This window comes from Poecilia reticulata, linkage group LG14 (genome assembly GCF_000633615.1).
Source record: "Poecilia reticulata strain Guanapo linkage group LG14, Guppy_female_1.0+MT, whole genome shotgun sequence".
NCBI classification, from domain to species: Eukaryota; Metazoa; Chordata; class Actinopteri; order Cyprinodontiformes; family Poeciliidae; genus Poecilia; species Poecilia reticulata.
Window position 1 is genome coordinate 7608599 of NC_024344.1, and position 24021 is coordinate 7632619.

At 37.8% G+C, this 24021-nt stretch overlaps 2 protein-coding genes across 5 annotated transcripts; both read left to right on the forward strand.

Annotated features, from left to right (window-relative positions):
* The first annotated feature begins 407 nt into the window (after positions 1–407).
* Positions 408–10778, forward strand: cfb (complement factor B). The gene is made up of 18 exons (XM_008427110.1): positions 408–514; positions 1468–1674; positions 1763–1948; positions 2314–2490; positions 3661–3747; positions 3889–4028; positions 5183–5327; positions 5429–5557; positions 6068–6178; positions 6896–7030; positions 7458–7567; positions 7743–7875; positions 8029–8167; positions 8273–8349; positions 9753–9853; positions 9927–10056; positions 10142–10191; positions 10310–10778. Exons 1-18 carry the CDS (start codon positions 457–459, stop codon positions 10484–10486), a joined length of 2292 nt encoding a protein of 763 aa, XP_008425332.1. The 5' UTR covers positions 408–456; the 3' UTR covers positions 10487–10778.
* A 3832-nt stretch (positions 10779–14610) lies between these two features.
* On the forward strand, positions 14611–24013 carry layna (layilin a). Of its 4 annotated transcripts, XM_017308461.1 has the most exons (9): positions 14612–16399; positions 16507–16527; positions 16644–16941; positions 19161–19318; positions 19394–19438; positions 19532–19594; positions 19678–19774; positions 20832–21559; positions 23810–23895. In XM_017308461.1, the coding sequence occupies exons 1-8, from the start codon at positions 16318–16320 to the stop codon at positions 21529–21531; spliced, it is 1464 nt and encodes a 487-aa protein (XP_017163950.1). In that variant the 5' UTR covers positions 14612–16317; the 3' UTR covers positions 21532–21559; positions 23810–23895. The 4 variants fall into 4 exon arrangements, with proteins under 4 accessions (XP_017163951.1, XP_017163950.1, XP_008425331.1 ...); XM_017308462.1 differs by having other exon boundaries at positions 14611–16399; positions 16510–16527; positions 20832–24013; XM_008427109.2 differs by having other exon boundaries at positions 20832–24013.
* Positions 24014–24021: the final 8 nt, after the last annotated feature.

Sequence of the window (24021 nt, forward strand, 5' to 3'; positions counted from 1 at the left end):
CTCAAATGTGCCTTCGTTTTTGGGAAATGATGAGGCAAATGTTTGTACTTTATCTCTGTTTCACAATGACTTTGTTTTTTTGTGCAATGTATGACCCTGTGTGTGTACACACAATGCGTGTACACACTCTTTAAAATTTTAAAACCAAAATTTTAAAGAGAAAGGAAAATGTTATGCCCTATCTTAGAGTAGTTCCAGAAAATTAAGGAGGACATCCATAAGAAAGCCTGATTATTCCAAGTTAACTAAGCCATTTTGTTTTGTTATGAGTTACCTTTTGGGGAAAAACACATATTGATCTCATTTTACTGCTCAAACAGGTAATGAGTAACAGACTAGTTTTTGTTTGCCCTCAGCCCCCCACCCCCTCCACCTGAACTTTATCCACTCTGAAATAAATCAGATGTTCCTGCCATTTTATCACATTTCCAGTTTGTTCTCTCATTAGGGTTAAACATGGGGGCTTCTAGCAACTGGAGCTGGTATGCTGCACTCTTGTGTCTCTTCAGTTTGGGTAAGGAACTTATAATTAACATGCAATACCTGCATTTTGTTTATAACTCCAGATTTTCAAGAACATCCAGGTGCCTCTCTTGTACATTTGAGTGAAATGTGTAAAATGTGTTGGACAAATTTTACACATTTTGTCCAACAAATTTTGTAAAATAAAAGTTTATTTTTAAACTTAAAATAAAAGTGTATTTTACAAATGTAAAAAGGCAGCTGCTTGAATTATGGAATGGTCATTATGTGCCTGGAAAATTAAAATCCTTGATTTAAGTACAAAAAAAAGTTAGTATAAGGTTCCAACATATTTAACTAGAGGGAGGCTTATTTATTCAGTGAACATTACTGTTGAAATACTGAAGATTACAGTTTCCTGGTAAACCTATGAACGCACCAGTTCCAAATGTTTCTGGCAATCGATTATTAATGATAATATTAATAGTAAATAACATTATTATTATTACTAGCTTTCATATAAAGTGAATCTAGAACTGCAAATGTTTAATCAATTAACTATATATTTTAGAGAAGCTGAAAAAGTAACAAATACGTAAATATTTATTTAATTTAGGAAATATTTCACTGTTTCACTTCAATGTCATAGTTTTAAGTGTTTGTATTATATTCTATTATATTCTATTATATTCTATTATATTATATTATATTATATTATATTATATTGTATTATATTATATTATATTATATTATATTATATTATATTATATTATATTATATTATATTATATTATATTATATTATATTATATTATATTATATTATATTATATTATATTATATTATATTATATTATATTATATTATATTATATTATTCAAGTTCTCCTTGGATGAAAGCCATTCTATACAGTGAAGCTTATGCCATGTAGTTGTGTGCCTTTTTAAACACAACATAAACTATGAACCAAAAAACAAAAACAAACAAAAATGTCTGTCTCTTTGCGTAGGTGCTGAGGTTCTTTGTGATTGCACTGACCGTGGTATAGAAATCCAGGGTGGTAATTTTACACTGACCAAGGAGCTTGAGAGAGGCAGCTTACTCATCTACCACTGTAACGATGGATACTACCCGTACCCTGCTTTGACCCGTATCTGCCAGCCAAATGGATCCTGGAAACCAGCACCCAAGAGGTTTTCGCCACAGAAATGCAAACGTGAGCGCCACAACTTTCATTGATTCATAATTTATCCCAGACTTCATCGAAGTAACAACTTGACTCCTTTTTGCTGACTTTCCTGAAGTTGTTCAATGCCCTGATCCGAACGTTCTGGAGAATGGAAACGTCTCTCCTCCTGAAGTCCAGTACTTTGTGGGGAATGAGACTTCTTATGAGTGTTACTCTGGATACACATTGAGAGGATCATCCAAACGGATATGCTTACCAAATGGGAAGTGGAGTGGCTCCACTCCAATCTGCAGCCGTGACTGTAAGTCTTGAGAAACATTGAATTGCTTTTTGCTTTGCTTTGCCTACTTTTTGGGTGTATAGAGATTTTTTATATTGGACAAATCCATGTGTAGGGAGTGAATTAAATGGGGTAAGAATCAGTATCTGAGAGAATTATACCTTATGATGAGATAGCATCTGAAAACAAAGAAAAAGTCACCATCCTTATTAATGCAGCTTTAATTATGGTGCCAGCAAACAGGGAGATTAAGGCTGAAAACATGTAAATAAATGTAATAGAGTACACTACACCAATACATTTCAGTAAATAAGACCTCAAACTTTTTTTTTTTTCCTTTTAAAAATAACAGACGGGAACTGAGTTTTATTTCTGTTTTTCCGCAGCTGGTGCTGCCTGTCCGGATCCTGGAGTCCCACCTGGAGCCTCAAGAGCAGGAAATATGTTTGAGATTGATGACAAAGTGAAATACACCTGCAATGGTGAACTGTTTTTGGTGGGCTCTGCGGAAAGAGTGTGTCTTGAGAACGGCCAGTGGACTGGAACTGAGCCAGCATGCTACTGTAAGATTTGTTAATTTCATATTAATAGTCATTAAACAATATGTTCCTTAGGTACAGAGCTACTTTAAAATTAAGTCAACTTGTTTAAATCGTCATGTGAATGTCTGCGTGAATGACTGAATAGTGTGAAGTGCTTTGGAATCCTTTGAACTAAATAAAGCGCTTTGCACGTGACGTCACGCTCTCCAGAGCTCCGCCCACTCCACCATGACGGACGTCAAAATAAACAATGCTCTCATTTAAAACTAGTCTAAAAACAGACATCTGGTAGCCTAATATTGCTTCTATTTAGTTTATTTCACTTTAAAAATAGGGCTCTGCGCGGTCGGCTGCACAAACAGACAAGGATAGAAACCAAACATGTCATTTTATCTTACCTTTTAACGAGTAGATATGGCGAATGGATAGAAGCTGTCAATAATAATGACTGTCTGTCAGTCCTCGGTGTAATCGCGTACTTGCATCGAACACTTTTTACAAGGTGAGAAGACTAACGTTCATATACTTTAAGTATGATTAGAAAAATATGTATTATGGGGAAGGTATGCGTCTGATAATTAGTAACCATGGAGACAATGCCGCGCCATCATGTAGCCTAGCATATATGAAAAAAAAAACTGGTTAGCATCTTGTCTTTTGTACGTTTTTAAGGCTGCTCCGCTGTAAGAGGAAACGCTGTTTATGACGTAGTGATATAAATAATGTGATGTGAATTCAGGCAAAGTCATTAACTTGATTAACACAAGGTATGGGTCGGTTAAGCTAGCCATTTCCAACTTTTACAAATACCGCCGTCTATGAGCCTCAGCCAGGCGTGTTACGTTCACAGACAAATTAGATTGACTAGAACAAGTAGAAGCCATGAATAAACTGGCAAAAACAATTTTGGAAAGCAATTTCAATTGCTCTGTTCAATACTCCCGTCCCTCACTTTCGACATCCATCATGGCGCCTGGAATGATTAGTGACGTAGTTGAAAAGGGTCAATACAGGAATAAGCCAGTGGACTACCCAACTTTCATATACATACACCTTTTTTGAAAAGACCAACGAAACATTTGATTTTTTGTCTGTACTTCTTTTGTTTTGGTCATCGAAGCTTTTTTTCTAGATCTTTAAATCTGCATTACTGAATTAAATTGTGTTTTATTTTGCTGCTACTTCTTTCAGATAAGCACACATTTGATACCCCACGTGAGGTTGCAGAATCATTTGGAGGTGCAATTAAAAGCACCCTCACCACTACACAATCTCTTAGTAAGTTTCTGGACTTTATCGTATGAAACTATAACTGCAATATCTTGACAAAAAGACATATTTATTGCTAATTATTCCTGATTGCACATGTAAAACAACTGTATGAATGTGGCTCATTCATAAAACCTCTTTATTACACAGATGATACACAAGAAGGGAGAAAAATCAGGATTTCAAAAGATGGGACTCTCAACATCTACATAGGTGTGGACATTTCTGAAAGCATAAAAGAAGATGATTTTGTGAAAGCAAGAGACGCTGTCATAACTCTGATAAAAAAGGTAAGGAAATCTTTAAAGTAAAAAAATATGTTAGTTATATTTTTAGGAGAGCAAACAAATGTGGCAAAAACCTGTGAGGAATATTCTTGTCTGAAATAAAAATAACTGAGGATGCTGATACACAAAGTGAAAACCCACACGTAAAACCTGGCAGTATTTATGACTTTAAAACATTTCTTCAGCAGCAGAATAATTTAAAAGGTATTCTTTTGCCCTGCACAGCTGTAGGCGTTCCAAAATCACAAAATATTTACTTTCCTTGCAGCGCCCCCTTTTAAAGTTGCAATGCAAAAATTGTCAGGGTGTTAGAATAAACTCACAGTCCACAATAATGATCGGCATCATAAACTTTACTGTTCATTAAAAAAATTGTGCTAAAGACAGAGACATTTAGGTGTCATCAGCCGGTCATATTAAAAGTTTTATATTATTTTCTAATGGAAAGGTCTATTGCCTTAGAGCTCTCTGTGCCTTACGATGCGCTGAGTGTGCAGAGACTCAGCAGCATAGTGCTTGGACTGCAGTTATTCTATGATGGCTCTGGAGTTTAGGGGTCCGAGGATGCTCACGGGGTGAGACCACACACTGCTGTTGATGGGTGCTGGCAATAAATTTGCTGAGCTCTTAAAGAAGGTTAGAAACATAGCAGTTAGTGCTACTAAGTCTGGACACTTAACTCAATCTATGAAATTAATCAAAAGACATGTTATAGCACAGAGTGGGCAATTTTTACATGTAAATGAGAATCCGTCTTTCTAAAAATACTCAGTTGGGGCTGATTGTGCGTGAAGCTTTTATTCAGTGCTTCCACGCACTTATAGGCTCATTTGACATACAGTTTCTTGTTCCCTTTGGCTGCCACAACAGCAGCCCATTAGAGGTAAATTTAATTATGAATTACAAATCATAATCTTGACTGATGTTCCTTGGCGCGAGGCCCTTGGCCCGTTGTCAAAGTCCACTTCTGGAAAAGCACCCAGCTGATAAATGGATAGCTTTCTCTACAGAATAACAACCCTAAGCAATTTAAAGTGTCAGGCGTGCTGGATTAACAAAGCATTTCACAGAAATTCTTCAAGTTAACTTGTGCTTGTAAAGATGTGTCCAGAGTTTATGCAGGACCCCTCCATCTCAACTCTTGTTGTTTTCCACAGATCGCCTCCTTCAGCGTGTCTCCAAACTACGAAATTGTCTTCTTCTCATCTGAAATATACAGGGTGGTCAACATTCTCGATTTTTTCAATGCCAAAGTGGAACTTAATACAGTCATAGAAAACCTGGAAAAGTTTAAAATAGGAAGTGAGTTTACCCCGAGCACATGATAATGGTTAAAATACGGTCTTAAATACCTACCTGGACTCTGGTTTAACATCTGTGTTTTTGTGGCGTTTGGTTTAAAGACAAAAACACTGGAACAGATCTGAACCTGGTCTTCAAAACCTTTGAGAATCAGATGGCTTTCATAAAGAGACAAGCTGGAGATGAGGGATTTAAAGCTCATCGGCACGTCCTGATCCTTTTCACAGATGGTAACAAGCCCACATCACACATATTGCTTGCAAACACACATCAACCTTCCACAGTTTATTAATATTCCTGTTAACAAGTAAAAAAAAAATCTTATTTCATGTATTTCAGTACCTTTGGCTAAAGACATAAAACTCGGCCAAGTTATTGGTTTAAAGTGTCATTATTTCCAAAATAATGCAAAGTTGGGACTTTTAATGGACTTTCAAGGCAACTTTTAAAGCAACTTTGCGTTAAAAGTGTCATTATTTACCGAATGACACTTCATGACAACATTCATAGACATTCATAAAGACTCCTTCATGTTCATGACAGATGTTATGTCATGTTTATGACAGTGTCATGTCAGTCTTATGCACACCCCGTCAAATAAAGTGTTACCTAATTTGGACATCTGATTTTGTTGCTGACATTTCTATGTTGCTTTTCTTGTTAATTTTGTAAATCTGCAACAACATTAAAAGAAGATATGTTATCAGACACATATTTTACAAGCAAGACCTTTTCCACAGGTGCGTATAACATGGGTGGTTCTCCTCAGCCCACTGTTGCCAGAATAAAGAACACGGTCTATATGAATCACACTATGGAGAACCCAGTCAGCTCAAGAGATGACTTTCTTGGTAAGTTTAGTTTTCAGTATCTTCCAGTCTACTTTAAATATTGTGACATGAGTGATCTAGACATGTTACTGTTGATCTATGAAGTTCCAGCTAAAACTTCTGTGTATCTTATAGGGATTTTATTTGACCGATTAACCAAAAAATAGTGCTTAATGTTCATGGGTTTTGAAATCTTTAATAAATTCAAAACTGAAAAGGGTTGCTTGCATTTGTATTCAACCCCTCTTGAGTCAATACTTTCAACTTCTAACAGGTTTTCCTCAAAGATTGGTCTATAATATAGGCTCTATATTTTGCTTCTTCCATCAGTCAAGCTTCTCAGTGTCTTCTAAAAAAATACATTTCCATGATGCTTTAAAAAATATAAATAAAATGAAACCCAAACATAATTCTCTTCAAAATTATGCACTAATGCATGTTTGTTCATCACACTAGTCAATATTATCGATCCAGGAAGGCTGAATTAGATGTTTGAGCAATTTCTAGATATTCATTTGTAATAAAGAAAAGAAGAATCTTAAGCAGTGTACCACTTTCTACAATTTCACAATAATGCACTATTTTGAATTGGTGCATAAAATCTCACAAAAATACACTTAAGTTTATTTGATGTGATCAAATAAAAAAATGTTAAAGGTGTACGAATACTTTTGCAGGGTGTTTTACTGTCTGCAATGTAAAAGAAACACGAACTTACAAAGTAACACCATTTTGCAGACATCTATGTCTTCGCCATTGGGAATGACATCTTTGACGACGACCTGCAGCCTCTCACTGTAGGAACAGGAGGAGCTCATTACTTCAGGATGTCAAAGATCTTAGAATTAAAGGAGACCTTTGATTTAATAATTGGTGAGTTGTTTTTGAAAAGGGAAAGCTGTAAAAAGCCTTTGTTTTATCTTTTTTTCTTCAGCTATGATGTGTGTGTGTGTGTGTGTGTGTGTCTGTGTGTGTGTGTTCTGGTGTAGTTCCCGTAATTCTTCATTTAGCGCTAATTTAGCTCAGGGGAGGTAAGTGATCTTAAATGGGGCTCTGAATGGTTCTCTAGTTTCCCAAAGTAGTCAGGAAGACAGCTGTTTTCTTCTGATGGGGATGGATGTGATGAAGCACCTCAGTGGACCTGAGTGGAGCCATTTAATTTAATACAATAGGCTCTTAACTTTTTTTTTAACCTCCTTTACAGTTTAAATATTTATTTTTAATTTCTTTATACTGTGCGTTTGTTTACCATTTACTCTGACCATGTATTTGAGTTTCTTGTTTGTTCTGCTTATTGCAGATGAAAGCGAAGTTGTAGGTATGTGTGGCCTGCACAGGGACTATGATACCACAGGAGATAAAGAAAGCACAAGGAAAATGTTTCCATGGTTGGCGTTTATTATTAACAAGGTGAATAATTCCGCAATTTAGTTAATTAATCGTACAGCAAAATAGCATTAAAATGTTGTTGCAGCACCATTTATTTATGGTTCTGTTAGAGTTAAGTTACATCTTTATATCAGCAAAAAGTCATGTTGGTTTAACAGCATACGTTGTCTCCACTGCCTGTTCTGTACAACTTCAGGGACTAAAAGCAAAAACTTGCATCGGCTCACTGGTGTCGCCGGACTTTGTCCTGACCGCTGCTCATTGCTTCACCTTTGGTGATTTGCCACAGAATATAGTAGTTGAAATTGATGACCGCCTGGGCAGCAGTGGTAAATATCAATGACTTTCCTTCTCAGTTTGACAAAACAAGCTTCCATTTTATCACCATTTAATATGCAGCTGCAGCATAAAACATTTATTATAGATTATTATAATAATCAGTCTGTATAATTAATCATGGCACGTGCTTAATCTTTATGCAGAGAAAAAAGTGAAAAGTTTCACGCTGCACCCACGGTATAACATCACGGCCAAAGTCAAAGAAGGCGTGGCCGAGTTTTATGACTATGACTTGGCCATTATCCGACTGGAAGAATCAGTGCATATCTCTGACTCTGTGAGGTATTTAACATCTTTGTCTTTAAATAATGTGGCTGCAGTTAGAATTTTTTTTTATTGATATAGCAATTTTCACATTCCTGCTTCAAAAACCTGAATTTCTTTCAGACCAATATGCATACCCTGCACCCAGGAGACCAGCGAGGCTCTCAACCTGGTTGGCGAGTCGACATGCAAGCAGCAAGGTCTGGTGGTTTGGTTCCTGTGCTCTGCTGTGTACACTTGAAATCAGGCGTTAACACTTTAGGATTAGATGATGATGATAACTATTTTAGTTAAATGGAGATATGCCTGCAGATGCATTTCGAGGCAACACCGCACACACCCAGCTTCCTTGTGCTACACCATGGAAATCAAAAGAAGGGACTGATCCAATTCACAAAATAGTTTGCAAAAGGAGAAAAAACATTAAGTTGAAATATCGAACCAACATCCACCATGGGAACAAGTAGATCGTTCACACGCTCACACCCGTTTCCTGCAGCCACTATTTGTTTATCTATTTATAACTGAGGGTACCACTCCAATTTCATTATGTTCTAGAAACATAATGACAGATAATAAAAAAAAATCTTATGTCTTATGTCTTCATGTGGTAAGTAAAACTTATTTCACTGAGGGAGTAAATAAAGTTTACTGGCTAAGTGCTTTTCAGAGACAAAATCTCTTAGGCACTCTTCAAAATGGGTAACACATGAGCACATAACACCCAAGCAAGTCATATAAGTATGTGTTGATCTCAAGAAATCAGGAAATGACTTCTAAAAAGCTACCGCAGCAAAAAGGAGCTTAGATAAATGTATTCTTTCTTAAAAATTCAACAAAGTGAACAGAATTTTTTCATCACTTTGCTGCAAAATAATAATAATAATAATAATAATAATAATANATAATAATAATAATAATAATAATAATAATAATAATAATAATAATAATAATAATAATAATAATAATAATAATAATAATAATAATAATAATAATAATCAGTTAACTCAGAGAGTGAGGCTGTAAGAATAAATCCTAACATGGATATAAACAGCGAAATAAGTAAAAAAAAAAAAGGCCAAAACAGAAGCATTAAAGCATGACTGCGAGTGTACCTTTTGAATTATAAAGATTTCACCAACACATTTTGACAGCTGTTCTGAAACTTTAATTATTTGTGTTAAAAATGTTTAAACTAAAATAATTCTGAACAAAATAGTTATAAATATGAACCTTATGCCATCTATGCTTTGTGGGGTGTGGAGCTGCACCTTAGTTTGCTTTTGCTTCTGACCGGCATCCTGATTGTTTAGGCTGCATGTTGTTTCCACATCACTTTTTGATTCAAAATATCTCAACTAAAACCACAAAAGAAACTGACTTACCGACACATCATTATCATGAGGTGCAAAGGCATCATGAAAACAAATGTGATAACTTTTAGGTCATTTTTGTCCTGGTTAGGTTGTAAACTTCCAAAGTGTAGTGTCATGGAGCAAGGCGTTTTATCAATTTAGAAAACGTTTTATAGAGGAAGATTGTCAAGTTATCATTTGAGTTAAAATGGAGGACGCTTACAAATTATTGTTTTCTGAATTAACAGAGCAGGTCCTGTTGAAGAGTTATCGTGAGCAACTCGGTTTCCTAACAAGGAAGCACCCGCTGGTAGCAGAAAAAACCGTCTTCGCCAAGCTTGGAGAAAATGTAAGTTTTATATAAATGAGACTCTTTGTTTGCCAACGTTATGTTTCTCTGATGCTGGGATGGTTTATTGCAGAGAGATTTGTGCATCAAAAAAGCACTTGCGGCACCAGGAATTACCACAAAAGACGAAAGGGTTCCTGTGACCGATAACTTCTTGTGCACCGGCGGTCGGGATGGGTACAGAGATCACATAGCATGCACAGGTGGGTGTGCGCTTGTCACTTTTCAACATGATTAACAATGGTGGTCCGGTTTGGTAACTCTGTTTGTGGAAAATTGTTGGTACAGGGGATTCTGGCGGTGCTGTGTTCAAGAACTTCAACCAGCGGACAATCCAGGTAAAGAGCCGTGTGCAGCAAATGTGTCAGAAAGTTATTCATCATAATAAACATGGAGTAAAAAGAACAGGTCAGTCAAAGTAATGACTGAGATGACAGATTTGTTTCTTCTTCACAGATTGGAGTGGTCAGCTGGGGAACACAGGCACTGTGCGCCTCCACGGGCGGTTTGGTTGAGTCCAATGATGAGTCCAGAGATTTCCATATCAATCTGTTTAGAATGATCCCTTTTCTTTCTCAGAACCTTGGAGATGATAATCAAGACTACACAGCACTGAAATTTCTGAGAAACTGAACATAACTGCATGCTATAACTGGATCATAACATAAAATGTTCACTTAAGGCATTTTAAACTCATACATTTACTCTCCTTTCAGACTCTGACCTTTTGGTCATACCCCACATGACAGGCATTCAGTGTTTATGTAATGTTTGAAAGTAAATCGTCAAAATGTTCCCTCTGTTAACCATGAATGAAGGATCATGTGTGCATCAAATCAGGTTTTAATGTATGTTCTGCTGTTTCAAAGATGCAGATAATCTGGAAAATAACTCTATCTCGGATTAAAGCTGTCATTGTATTTTACCTGCTGACGTTTTGTTTATAGAAAGTTGGGCTTTTTCATTCTTCACATCAAAAGGCGATTATTTTTTGGAGCTGAGAAAAATCACCTGCAGGATTTGCCGTAACTTTCTTCAGCTGAAAAACAAAACTAAGGTGGTTCTTTTTGAAGCAAATAATGAATGCTCAAGAGTCAGCACACAGCTTTTTACTTTCATTTGCCAGGCTTTCAAATACTCAATGGAAACAATCATCTGTGACTTTTTCATTTGAGTGTAAACCACACAGTGTCTCACATGCCCCAAATGGCCTGAGGGAGACAGTTCATTTTTATCAGATGTTGCACAAATCATGACTTTCCAAGACAAACTAACAAATAGACATCAGTTCCCACAAATGACCAACCAAATCCGAGTCCTTGCATGACCCACAGCAGAAGAGCCAACAAGAGAAGCAGCCAAAGTAGAGCAAAGGGACATGACCCACAAACTGCCACTGGTGACTCTGAGGATGATTAGGACAAAATTATATGGTACAGTCATTTGAGAAAGATCTTATTGACTTAGGAAAATGTGTTTATGTGTTCTTATGTGGCGATCAGTCAAGGTTCGTCTTTATTAGAATCTTATGAAATTAAGGAAGACCCCGATCAATGTCAAAAACTCATCTTAGTTTCAATAAATTGTTTGAAATAATCTGGAACATTAGATTTGGATTTAGAAACTGATTTTGATGCATGATGATGCAAACCTGGGACTGTTTAAATCTTGAACAATCTCACCATTAAGGCGACTTAAAATTCAAAATAAAACAAATTAAAAGAACTACAAAATGCTTTGTAAACAATATCGAAAACAATGTTCATATTTTGTAACATAGTAACAACCTAAAATGTTTTTCTTATACTGCTTTTGTTGTAGTTTGAATTTAGATTTTTATCTTTGGCAGGGTCTTTATAAACATTTTGTTCCTGATCACTGAACAATGGAGCTTTTACATTTATTTTCTCAATATATTCGAGTCAACAGACAGCTTATCTTTTATCCGTATAGAAAGGTATTTTCTATTATATGGAAGAACTTTCTAACAAATAGTTTCTCCATTCCAAAGGAGCAATTCTGAAATAGTTCTGTCTTTTCCAAAATTGAAAAAGAAAAAAGGAGCACTTTGAGGAATTGCTCCAGCCCTTAAAAGGTTTCCTCCAAACTCTTTTATGGCTGCTCAGCTCTTGCTGATAAAGCTCTCCAGCTCGCTCCCCCCCCCCCTCCGGGTCAGCGAGTCAAGCCCCATTTCCAGCTCCCGGTGCAGACGTACGCAATGCGGACACTCCGTTTGGGCGCGTGCCACGGCCAGATCATTTAAATTAAATTTAGTGGAGAGTTATTCTTTTGTGTAATTAGGTTTTTTTTTTTCTCTTTATGGCCGTGAGATGAAACGATACTGAATTTGTCAGCTGTTGTATTTTTACAACCCTGACACAAACAAGGCAATTACATCAAGAATGATTTGTTGCGGTTGGAGCCATTTCATTGCTTCAAATGATTTTGTTTTGCCACATAACCACCCAGCTGGCTTTCAATAATAATAATAATAAAGTACACTTTTGCAAACCTCTGTACTAATGCATATTAGTTGCGGGCAGTATCACAAAAAATTTGAATGCTTCAATATTAATGTTGAACCCTTGCTTCTGTGTGTGTGCAGCAGCAACAGAGGCATGATGTACTGCTTCCCCCTGGGAACATTTGTCTGGTTTCCCTCTAACTGCGAGAGAGGGAGGAGGCCAGTGGGATGAGAGAGGGCGGCAGAGACAGGAGAAGACAGACTGTGTGCGATGACGGACGAATGGCAGAGGCTTAATTGAATGAAAGCTTCTTCAGGTCTCAGATGCCGTAAACAGGGAGGAAATTTAAACCAGGGTCCTGCGCTTATTGAATCCCTCCTGAGGGCTCGCTAACCTCTCCGTCTTCTTTTCTATCTGGATCGCAGCTGCCGCGTTCTCCGCCTTCTATTTAACCGAAGCTGAACCCTCGGCTTTCACTGAAATCAATCTACACCTAAACTGATTAGCGGTGTTTGGATAGAGCAGCGTGCATGAGGGGCGGTAATTTCAGGCCCCTCTAAGCCCCCTCCTCTCTTCACCGTCTGTGCACTGCTAGCACACACAGCATATTCCTGATGAAGCATCCTGCTGTTTTAACTCTGGCTGATCTGTCTCACTGAGAGCCTTAAATCAACCTTATAGGCCATTTCAGAAATTGCTGCCATTAGGAACTGCATGCATACACGTTTTCCCCTCTTTTGAGCTCTAGAAAAGAAGATTGCATGCATTGAATGCATATTTTTTGCTGATCCTGTTACTTTAAAATGAAATTGCACAGATAGACAATAAAACTTTATTTGCCTGAACTCTCATGACCTGTTTTTTTATTTTTGTGGTAAATTTAAACAGCAGGTAATGCAAATTTAGCAGCTTCTGACTTACTAGTGTATACAAAGAGCAAATGCATTCAAACCCATTAGACTATTTTCACATTTTGTGTCACGTTCAAACCCCCAAACCTTAATATGTTTTCTTGAGAACCAACTCAAAGTAGTGCATGATTGTGAAAAAAAACTTTTGCACTCTTCCCTCATTACCTTTAAATATGATTTTGTGCAAATGCTTTCAGAAGTCACCAAATTAGTAAATATATTCCACCGTGCGTAATTCAATCTGTGACGGTCTAAAGGGATTGTTGGAGAACATTAAGGAACAAACATCATTATGAAGACCAATGAACACAGCAGACAGGTCAGCGAGAAAGTTCAGAAATACTTTAAACAGAGTTAGATCAGGAATCAGAATATATCCGACTCTAAACATCTCTGGAAAAAAAGAAAGAAAATCAACACATCGCCTCCAGGATCAATTGGTATATTTCAAAGCGAGGTTAACTGATTATTGAAGACAAATTGGGCTTTATCAGCTTTTGGTAATTAATGTGTGTGTTACCGGGACAGTGACACACACACTAACCATAACTAGGACAGTGAAACATGGTGGTGGGAGCATCATAGTCCTGGGATGCTTTTCTTCAGCATGGACATTTAAGCCAATCAGAGTTAATAGGCAGATGGATGGAAGAAACACGGGAAAAAAAAGAGAGACTGCAAATGACTTGAGCTGAATTTGGATATTATCTTCTAGTGAAACAGCGACACTAACAAAACAACCTGACAAGAGTGGTTTAGATCAAAGCATATTTAGTCTGTGGCACAGCTTGAGAATTAATGGCCAAAATTAATGTTCTTTTAATCTGGACCAGTTTGTCATTTTGTGAAGAATAGGCATATTTTTCAGCTAACATGCTGGTGACACACACCCATCCATCCATCCATCCATCCATTTTCTTTACACCATTGTCCCTCAGTGGGGTCGGGAGGGTTGCTGGTGGCTATCTCCAGCTAACGTTCCGGGCGAGAGGCGGGGTCACCCTGGACAGGTCGCCAGTCTGTCACAGGGCAACACAGAGACACACAGGACAAACAACCATGCACACACTCACGCACACACGCACACACACACACACACACACACGCACACACGCGCACACACACACACACACACACACCTAGGGGCAATTTGGAGAGGCCAATCATGTTTTTGGACTGTGGGAGGAAACCGGAGTACCCGGAGAAAACCCACACATGCACAGGGAGAACATGCAAACTCTATGCAGAAAGACCCGGGCCGGGAATCGAACCCAGAACCTTCTTGCTGCACGGCATTAGCTCTACCAACTGCGACACTGTGCAGCCCCGGTGACATACACATTAATTACCAAAAGCTAGTAAAGCCCAATTTGTCTTCAATAATCAGTTAGCCTCACTTTAAAATATACAAATTGATCTAAAATGTGTAAAAGAAACTGAAAACGTAATCAGACATGGAATCAGAGAAATATAAAGGTCTTCCTACACCTGGTGATAAAGTTTAGTGTCAAGTCCTTAAAAACTCAATTGCTATTTACTGAAGTAAAAGCCTGTTTGACTTTAGCTTGATAAGTTATATTTTTTCTAAGTACTGATTTAACCATTAAAAAAACAAGACAAGAGTTGAAATTCAATGTAAACAATTGTAAAACTGTTACATAGATGAATTCACCAGCTGTTCCACTACAAGTAAAATTGACTAAAACCGTCATAAAAATCAAAATGATTCCTTAAGATTCAAAAGGATTACAATGATGATTTTTAGGTTTGTCTTACAACTTGCCTACACTTGACTTTACTTATAAGGTAAGTAAAGTAACATCTGATCCAAAACATGTATGTGTTCACTTTAAATAGACAAAGTACTGAAATGAAGAAACGACTGAGGAGTAACAAGCCTTTGTGTAGCAACACATTTGTTCCCCCAAAACATAAAACATCTGGATTAGTAACCAACACTCCTTACCTAATAAAGGGATACATAAATCAGAAACATGCCTAACTCCAATTTATTTCACATCATTTTGAAATAATTTTTCTTGACATAAGAAAAGTTCCCAGCTGATTAAATGCAGTCCGGTTGGAAGTCATATTTTTAGTAATTTTTCAGCTTGACATCAAGCTGCTGCAGTGAAAGATGAGTTCAGTTTTACAGCAGGAGCTCCTGTAAAACTAACTGTACCGAAATGTTTCTCTTATCTTTGATTTAAATATGACAATGAGTCATATGTAATCTAAGTGCACCTATTAATAATAGTTACTGATAATGGTGAGCATTATTTCTGATTAAAATACAGATTGCTTCTTCTACAGTTCAAGACAGATTTTGCTTTTGTTGCATTTGCACTCTGCTTATCGATTTAAAGAAGAGAGGGCTTCATTTGAAAAGGTGAAGTCATGTCTTCCCAACTGAGGTAATGCATCTAAATCAAACCTGGACACATATATCCAAGTATGTAAAGTGCATTTCTCAGCTTTCCTCCTTACTTTTCTTTATTCAATAGAGATCTGAGATGTCAAACAAAGATCTACGCTGCTTTGCAACCAGTAAGAGTGCTGCAGCCCAGAGGAACTGGGAATAACGTTTTAAATGATCCCTGATCGAGTTAAGAAGGATCGTTTTCATGTAACACTTTTGTAATGATAATATCGAAAGCTTAAGTAATAAAGGAATGAGTGAAATCTGCCTCTTGTCAGCATTTACGATGAGAACCACTTGGGCGATTGGATGTCCAGCGATCAATGTATCCTCTTCTCTTATCATTAAGACTGCTCTTAACAGATTACAGCCCCCCTCCCAAAGATGAAGTCTTTTTCTCCTCCTCTCTCTCTCTGCTCCTCCTTCTGAAACACACACAGCCTTTTTCACTAGATACAACAGGAGACTTGTCCCTCTTGTCCCGTTTTGTAAAATAAATCACTTTTTGCCTTTCAATTTCAACCTTTTCAGAACTTTTTTTACACACTTTTGCGGAATTTAGATGGACTTTCTGGATTTGTTTGAACCGATTTAACGGCCTGACAGATGAACAGAAATGAAAAGGACGAAACTTCAGTTGAAGTTCTGGTAGAAAACTGAAGACAGTAAATGAAGATGGACCTGGTGATAACTGCCTTTTTCCTCCTGCTCTTTTGTGTTCATCCATCTGCAGCAGCGAGCGTCATTACAGGTAAGCTACTCTTAAAAACACAACGCAAAGTCAAGAACATTTGAATTAATCTGAGGATCTGCTTTGTTTTGGCTTCTGGACTCTAAACTGGACTTTGATTCCTGAAGCAGACATATTTGAAGCGAGAGGTACACAGACAACATATTCAGCATGTATCTCAGTATATGTTTGCCTCATTGTTAGAAACCAGTAAAGAAAAGATCCCATGTGTTTACTTTACGTCTCTTTTTTTGTGTCTGTCCAGGCCAAAGAGTGTGCAAGACAGGAAAAGGGAGACCTTGTTACAAACTGGCCTATTTCTCAGAGCTGCGCTGGAAGTTGAACTTTGAGGAGGCAGAGAGCGCTTGCAAACGAGACGGCGGCCAGCTGCTGAGCATCGAGTCTGCGTCCGAGCAGCACGTCATAGAGCAGCTCATCAGAGATCTCCGTCCCACAGATGGAGACTTCTGGATAGGTCTCCGGCGTGGATCGGGACACAAGGACAGCAGCTCGGACTGCTCGTCTCAGTACTACTGGCTGGACGGGAGCAAATCCTCGTTCAGGTAGGAGTGGAGGGGTCGCCAGGGGTCATTTGTGGGTTTTTTAATAAGCTCCACACAGTTACAGAATCATTTTATCACAAACGCACTTCGCTTTTGTTAAGTGCAATCGTTATTCCAGCCCATTAAAGTGTTGTCTGTCAACAGAGCAGCCGCCATAAACCTTACTTTAAAGAATCCTGAATCTCCGTCTGTTGTCTTCTCTTTATCTGAGATCGTGTTGCAGGAGTAAGCGGCCCAGAAGGGAAACCATCTCTTTATCCTGGATATCAATGTGATTCCAGGATAGAGAGATGGTCTTCTGGGTCTTCCCCGGATTCTCCTTCCTAACATGACCAGAAAACCTCCAAATGAAGAATATATCCGAGCTACCTAAATTGACTCTAATGTGTAGTTGCTTTACTCTGAGTTCCCAGATGACAAACTTTCTCCCCTGATTCGTAAGGCTGAGGAGCCTGGCCACTTGATGGAGGAAGCTCATTGCAGCCAGTTGTGTCTTGTTTCTTCAGGCATGATCTATATGCCATGACCAAGGTCAGGGTCAAGATGTAGACAGTTGGTTAATCGAAAGCTTTGCCTTTTTGGTTTAATCTTTTTTCAAGTCAATACACCAGGCGGAACCTCCCACGAGGTTTCAATCTAACTTCCATCTCCTGCTCCATCCTACCAACATTCAAGAACAAAATACTTGACCTCCTTTGACACCCAACCTGAAGGTAGCAACCTACATCTTTCAAATTGAGGGACATATCTTCACACTTAGAGCAGCTGGCTCTCTCTCTCAGCTCTGATTATACTGAAAGTCATTGTTTGAATACAGGAACAGAACCACATAATCTACAAAAAGCAAAGATTAATCCTACCAACCACTTTTTTATGGTAGCTTCTTTATATCCTACATGAACACCAAAGGAATATTTGGCACAAGGAGCACAGACAAGCACAGACTTATCTGTGAATGAGGAAACAGCTCTTGCGCTACCTTTAAAATCATCCCCAGCACCTCATATTCCCACATCATCCTCCACAAAATGTCTCCATGGAAAAAGAGAAATTTTTTGATTCACTTAACGCTTGCGGAAAGGACAATCAGACTTCTCGGCTATTCCACCAAAGTAAAGATCTGTATGAAATTCACAAAGGTCCTCAAGGAGACTGAATAGTGTAAATCTTTTATAGTTGGAACAAACTTTCTTATGTTCTTTCTTTAAGGGTGTGAACAGGCATCATACAGCTCTCTATGAAACTCTAAACGGGTCTATCAACTACAACAGATCTACCGTTTTAAAAGCTTTTAGCATTTCGGGATGAGTTTTGTCTTATATAGGAACCCTGCCGCCCAGAAACTTCAGATCTGAGTTACCCAAACTCCTCCAAACTTTCTATACATTTAAATGTGCATATCCTTCATCTCCATTAGGTGAAACACAGACGGGTGAGTTACACCCACTCTGTGGCCATTGAATTAGGTACACATCAAAATCTAATTGAAATACTGCAGGAGCCATTAATCAAGATAACAACACCAGTGATGCTGCCAACAGCGAGTTCAATTTGGCAACAAAAAGGGAAACATGCCAGAGACAGGTTATAAAACATGTTTTACTTACTCTAATCATTCATGACTTTACCTAGATGATCAGCAGAATTTTCAAACTAAGTGTCTTGCAAAAGTAAGGAATACATGAATTTTGTGACCAAAACACTGTTGGTCTGGTTTATGAGGCAGGGTTTAGACTGAATTATACAAACAGAAGCCCTTCCTTCATCTAATATAGAATATATTAAAATTATTCTGGAAGACTTATAGAGAATCATCCTGAGGTAAAACAGTGTACAAGATGATTACATAATATGGTAACAGAGAAATCAAAAGGGGAAAATCAATGTCAAAACAGATTTATTCAAAACTTTTGTTTTTCCAAACTAAAGTTTCTCTCAACAAAAATGAGTTTCTGGTGCACAACTGATGTCGATCTTTCATAGTAGATCATAAAACTATTACAATTACCAATCATTTGGGTTATGAAGACAACTGATCAAAATTGACATTTGTAGGTTCTTGGAACCCATTTATTTCTTACATTTGTATTTATTTATCACAAGAAAATGTCCCCAAAACTACATGAAAATCTCTGGTTTTAATGTGACCAAATGCGTGGAGGTCCGAGCTACTTCAATACTTTTTAAAGACGCTAAATATGCTTCGTCTGTGTGTTCAGGAACTGGCACATTGATGAGCCGTCGTGCGGCTATGAAGTGTGTGTGGTGATGTACCACCAACCGTCGGCTCCGGCCGGTCACGGTGGGCTCTACATGTTCCAGTGGAACGATGACAACTGCGAAACCAAGAACAATTTTATCTGCAAATACTCAGGAGGTACAGCTGAAAAGAAATTATCTGTTGTCTCACTTTGAATATTTCTAAATTTCTTTATTTCCATATTCTTCACAGAAAAGCCAATGTCATCCACTCTGTCTCCCAACTCCAGCCAGAAAGGTAAAAGTACATGACAACACATTGATATTGGACATTTCTGCTACTTTAAGCAGTATGTATATGTACAAAGCCTGAGACGTCATTATATTGCAGATGTCTCCCTTCCATCTGCACTTCCATGGGATCCAAGTGACAACAACCAGGAAAGAAGAACAGGTCATTTAAAGTCTGCGTTTACTGCCAAAAATTATACAGCTATCACAAAATATTAGTTTCTAACATCTACTTCTGTCTTGTAGCCGTGAATTTAGTTTACGTCATCATCCCCACAATCCCACTAATCCTGCTGCTTCTGACAGTGATGGGAGTTTGCTGCTTCAAAGTGCTGCTCAGACGGTGAGAGGCTAAAGCTAAAATGCATAAAAAAAGACAACAGAAAATAAAAATAAAAATCAGTTATTCATATAGTGCTTGTAATTGTACAATATAATAACTTGTTTACGGGACTATTTTTATTTTTGTTTAATTGAAAAGGCAACGTTTGCAGACTTTAAATTTAAAGCAGATTTTTAATTTAAAACTTTTTTGTTCTTGCAGCTCCAAATCTTACACTTTTTTGCAGCAGTTTTCAAGTTTAAACTCAAAAAGATCATCTCACCTTTCTTAAATACAGCAAGACAATGTAGTTTTTCAATGTAATTTTCTGAAGAAAGGTTTTTACAATATGTTATAGGGGATAAGTCAGGTTTTTTTAAGAGTGGGGTTTGATGAAGTTATCATTAGTTGTTAGCTAACATACACAACAAAAACAAGCAAAATAAATTCCGGTTGGACAAAGAGAGCCTACTGTAAGATAGAGCTTCAAAAGTTGATTTTTGCCATCTTAAAACACACCAAATTCCTAAAAAATCTCTTAGGAATTTATGCAAGTGCCCTATTAAATAACACTGCTCAGTCAGCTGCTAAAATCAGATCGGTGCATTTCCTTAGGTTGTTATTTTTCTATAAGTCCATGCTGAATTACAACCAACGCCAAAGTGGATGATGGGACAGAAAAAGTTACCGTGTACAACCCACATTGAAAAATCATAATTGATACAAATCTCCAAAAACTGTGAAGATCAATTCAACAATGTTAACCTGAACAGCTCTGAAATAATTGGTATCGACAAAGCCTTATTTTCACCTCAGATATTTCAGACTGTGCAGCTTTGTTGCATTACATAGACTCCTCACATGGTCAGGTTATAAAAGTTAACTGAGATCTGACTGGTGTCTACTGCAAGTAAGATATTGTCAACTGCTAACTATTCTGCAGAACCCTGATTCAAAAAGATACTTAACCAACATGTAAATATGCATCAACCCAAGTGATTAGTTAATTGTTTTAAAGTACAGTTTTGAATAGGCTTTATTACTTTGGGTGTTTTCCTTATCTCTGTGTGTGACACAGAAGGAGGAACGTACAGAAATCAGAAGTATGCCAAACAGATCCCAGTCCAACTACTACAGACGTCTACAACGTCATCCGCTCCCAGAAGGATGATGACCTGGTTTCTGCTCGCCCACAAACAAAGAACACCTCCTTTTTGTGCTCCTCTCCGGACACGCCGACGGGTGACTACGACAACCTTGGTGGACGGGACACAGAAAGCGGCTTCGTAACCCTTGCGAGCACGGAGAGCGACTTCCTGAACTTTGACCTCAACGACCTCAGCCTCGGGCGTCGGGGCACCCGTGACTTCTACGACAGCAGCTTGGGACGCTCGGCTAAGAGGGTACTGAACGACGGCAGTCTGGGTCGCACCAAAAACAGGGAGTATTACGACAGAAGCCTGGGCCGCCGCACCACGAAGAGCGAGCATTACAGCGGCACTGTGTATGGAGATCCCGGCCTATTTGACAGCAGCATCAGAGCAGGCACTGAATTGTATGATGCCAGACTTAAAGCTGGAGGTCAAACGGGAAAGGTTGACCTCTACCAGACGTACGTTACCAGCGGCAGGCACGAGGCGTTTCAAACCAGTCTGGGAACGTACGCAAACCGGAAGTCCTTCCACACAAACCTGGACTGCTACAGAAACGGCCTGAATCTTGACAGTGGAGGGAGGTACTTCAATGAGCAGGAATGGATAAAAAGAGAGAGATACTGATTTTTCACTCGAGTCTGCTCACACCACTGTAAGAGCGACTGAACAGGGATAAAAGAATGGATAAAATGTGTGCATGTGCAAGACCTAATTGTTGTTGTTTTTTTTTAAATCTAAGGTTGAAAATACTAATTTTGTTTCTTCTCCAACCCTTACTTTGTTAGTCGTATGAGTATTGAAGTCTGGTCATTTCAGTCAGACACATTTAAATAATTAAAGCTTCTTATATTGCCATGTATCTTGGCATATCTGATGCATAATTTTCAGGATGATGCATACTTTAAGTCCTGTCGTGTGTGTCTGATGAGATTCACTTTTGCGTAGTGATTTTGTAATTTGATGAAGATGTAAAATTCAACTTAAACCTGCATCAGAAGAGTTTACAGTGCTGGGGAAACTATTTGTCCCCTTTCAGGTTTAATCAATTTTTGTTTTAAATTAGACAAAGATAACCTGCGTAGCTAGAAAATTAAAAAAATGCAGTTTTATCATAGAGAGATAATTTATAAATAGAAAAAGCAACTCGAATGAACCCAGCGTTTTATGAAAAGGTAGTAACCTCCACTTGTAAACTCATGACTTAACTGTGATTTGCCACAGATATTGGCTGAAGTTAAAATTTCCCAATGCATGATTATTAAAGTAGATGTAAGAAGAAACTCAAGTAGATCCTGTTTGACAACATGAAGTAGGCTAAAAGATCGTCTATCAGTTTAGATCTGGAAAGGGCTACTTAGCTTTTTTTGAAGCATTGGGACTCCAGCGAATCCCAGTGAAAACCATTATCCACAAATGAAGAAAACAGTACAGTGGTGAACCAAAACTACTTCAATATTGCCTCAATGGTTCTTCCAGGTCATAAAAGAACCCACAACAGCATTTAAAGCAGACTCCCGAGACAAAAAACCCAGCAATGCTGATCAAACAGGACACAAGGCCAGTCACAAGTTTGTCAAACATACATGATAATTTGATCCTCAAGATTTCTGGGAAAATATGAAGTGGATTAAAGAGAAAAAGTGCAACTAACATCTAGCATAAAACTGACAGTTATTTTAGCAAAATGACATTTAATGACACCTAAACATGGTATTGCTGTGTGATATTTTGTGGTTATTTTTGCTACTTTAGGAACATAAGGGGCAAAATTCCTCCCCAGGAATTTAGGCCATTATTTAAAAACTGCATTTTGTATTTAATCATGTCATCTTTTTCTGAAATTAAATTTCATTCTATTAAGAAAAACAGGTAAGAGTCAGAAATGGCTAAAAGCGAAGACATAAGAGGGGAAATAGTTTTTCACTGTACCGATTTGGGCTTTAATTTATGAAAGCCTAAATCGTCAAATAATTATCATCTGAAATAAGAAAGTAGTTGCCCAAAGCAATCAGCAACCAGATGTGAGTGGATCTTCATCAGTACAGACAGTGCATCTGCATAACACAACATGAGGGTTGTTTGAGTTTTATTAGCAACAATTCTGTTAAAATCTTTTATTCTGTGCTGCCTTAGAGATGAGATTACAAGTGCTGCAGAATGGGATGCATAGAACAGCAATCCTAATATGTATAAGCTTTGTATGTTCCTTGTAACCTCAGCTGACCTCTTTTAGTTCACTGGTCATTTGGGGTTTAGAGATTAAAAAGTCTGAGTGTGGATCTCGTGACACTGTAATCCATCTCTCCTCTCACTTTGAGGTTAGCTGCTCCTGTGCTGCATAATCTCATCTCACTAATATAAATATGTCAGCTCTTGCTGGTAGAGAGTTTCTAAAAGTAACCAATGCATGGAAAAAGTAAAACAACTTATTTGGATCCCTTTTTAAGTCTATTTTCATTTTGGTAATGATATGATGGAATGCTAACCTGATTAAATTTTTATCATATCTCAGGGCCTGTATATCTCATCCACTCATATCAAGGGAGACAGCTCACCGATTAATAATACAAAAAGTGACAAAAACAAAAAGATGCATCTTTCAGAGGCAGCTGACACCATTTGAAGAAAAAAACTAGATTTGATCAAGTTCAGGATCTTTAAAAGAGAAACTTAAAAAAAAGATGTGCAAGTCTGTTTGCATTAACTTATCATGCAGCCCTTGCTTTGTCACACAAATATTGATGTCATGAATAAATGTGTTCACAGTGCCTGAAAATCATTTTTTTAAACCAGATGCATTTCAGAATAAACTCTAAACTGTTTATTGTGTTTTTGGATCCTGCCTTAAATTGTACGATGTCACAAAACTGTTGTGTGATTTATCATTATCCTTTGCCTACAGAATCGGTTCAAACGTGGATCCTGCTCTGAATTCAGACGAAGTGGCTCCAGCCTCGCCATACATAACAGCATGAAATCGAAGAGAATGAAAGAATGCGTTTTCACTATTATTATTTAGAATGTGTAATCCTTTGACAACTCTCCTGCAAGTGAGATGAGTTTGTATGATTGCTACATGAAAACATCTTTAAATAAAATGATCGGAAATGAACC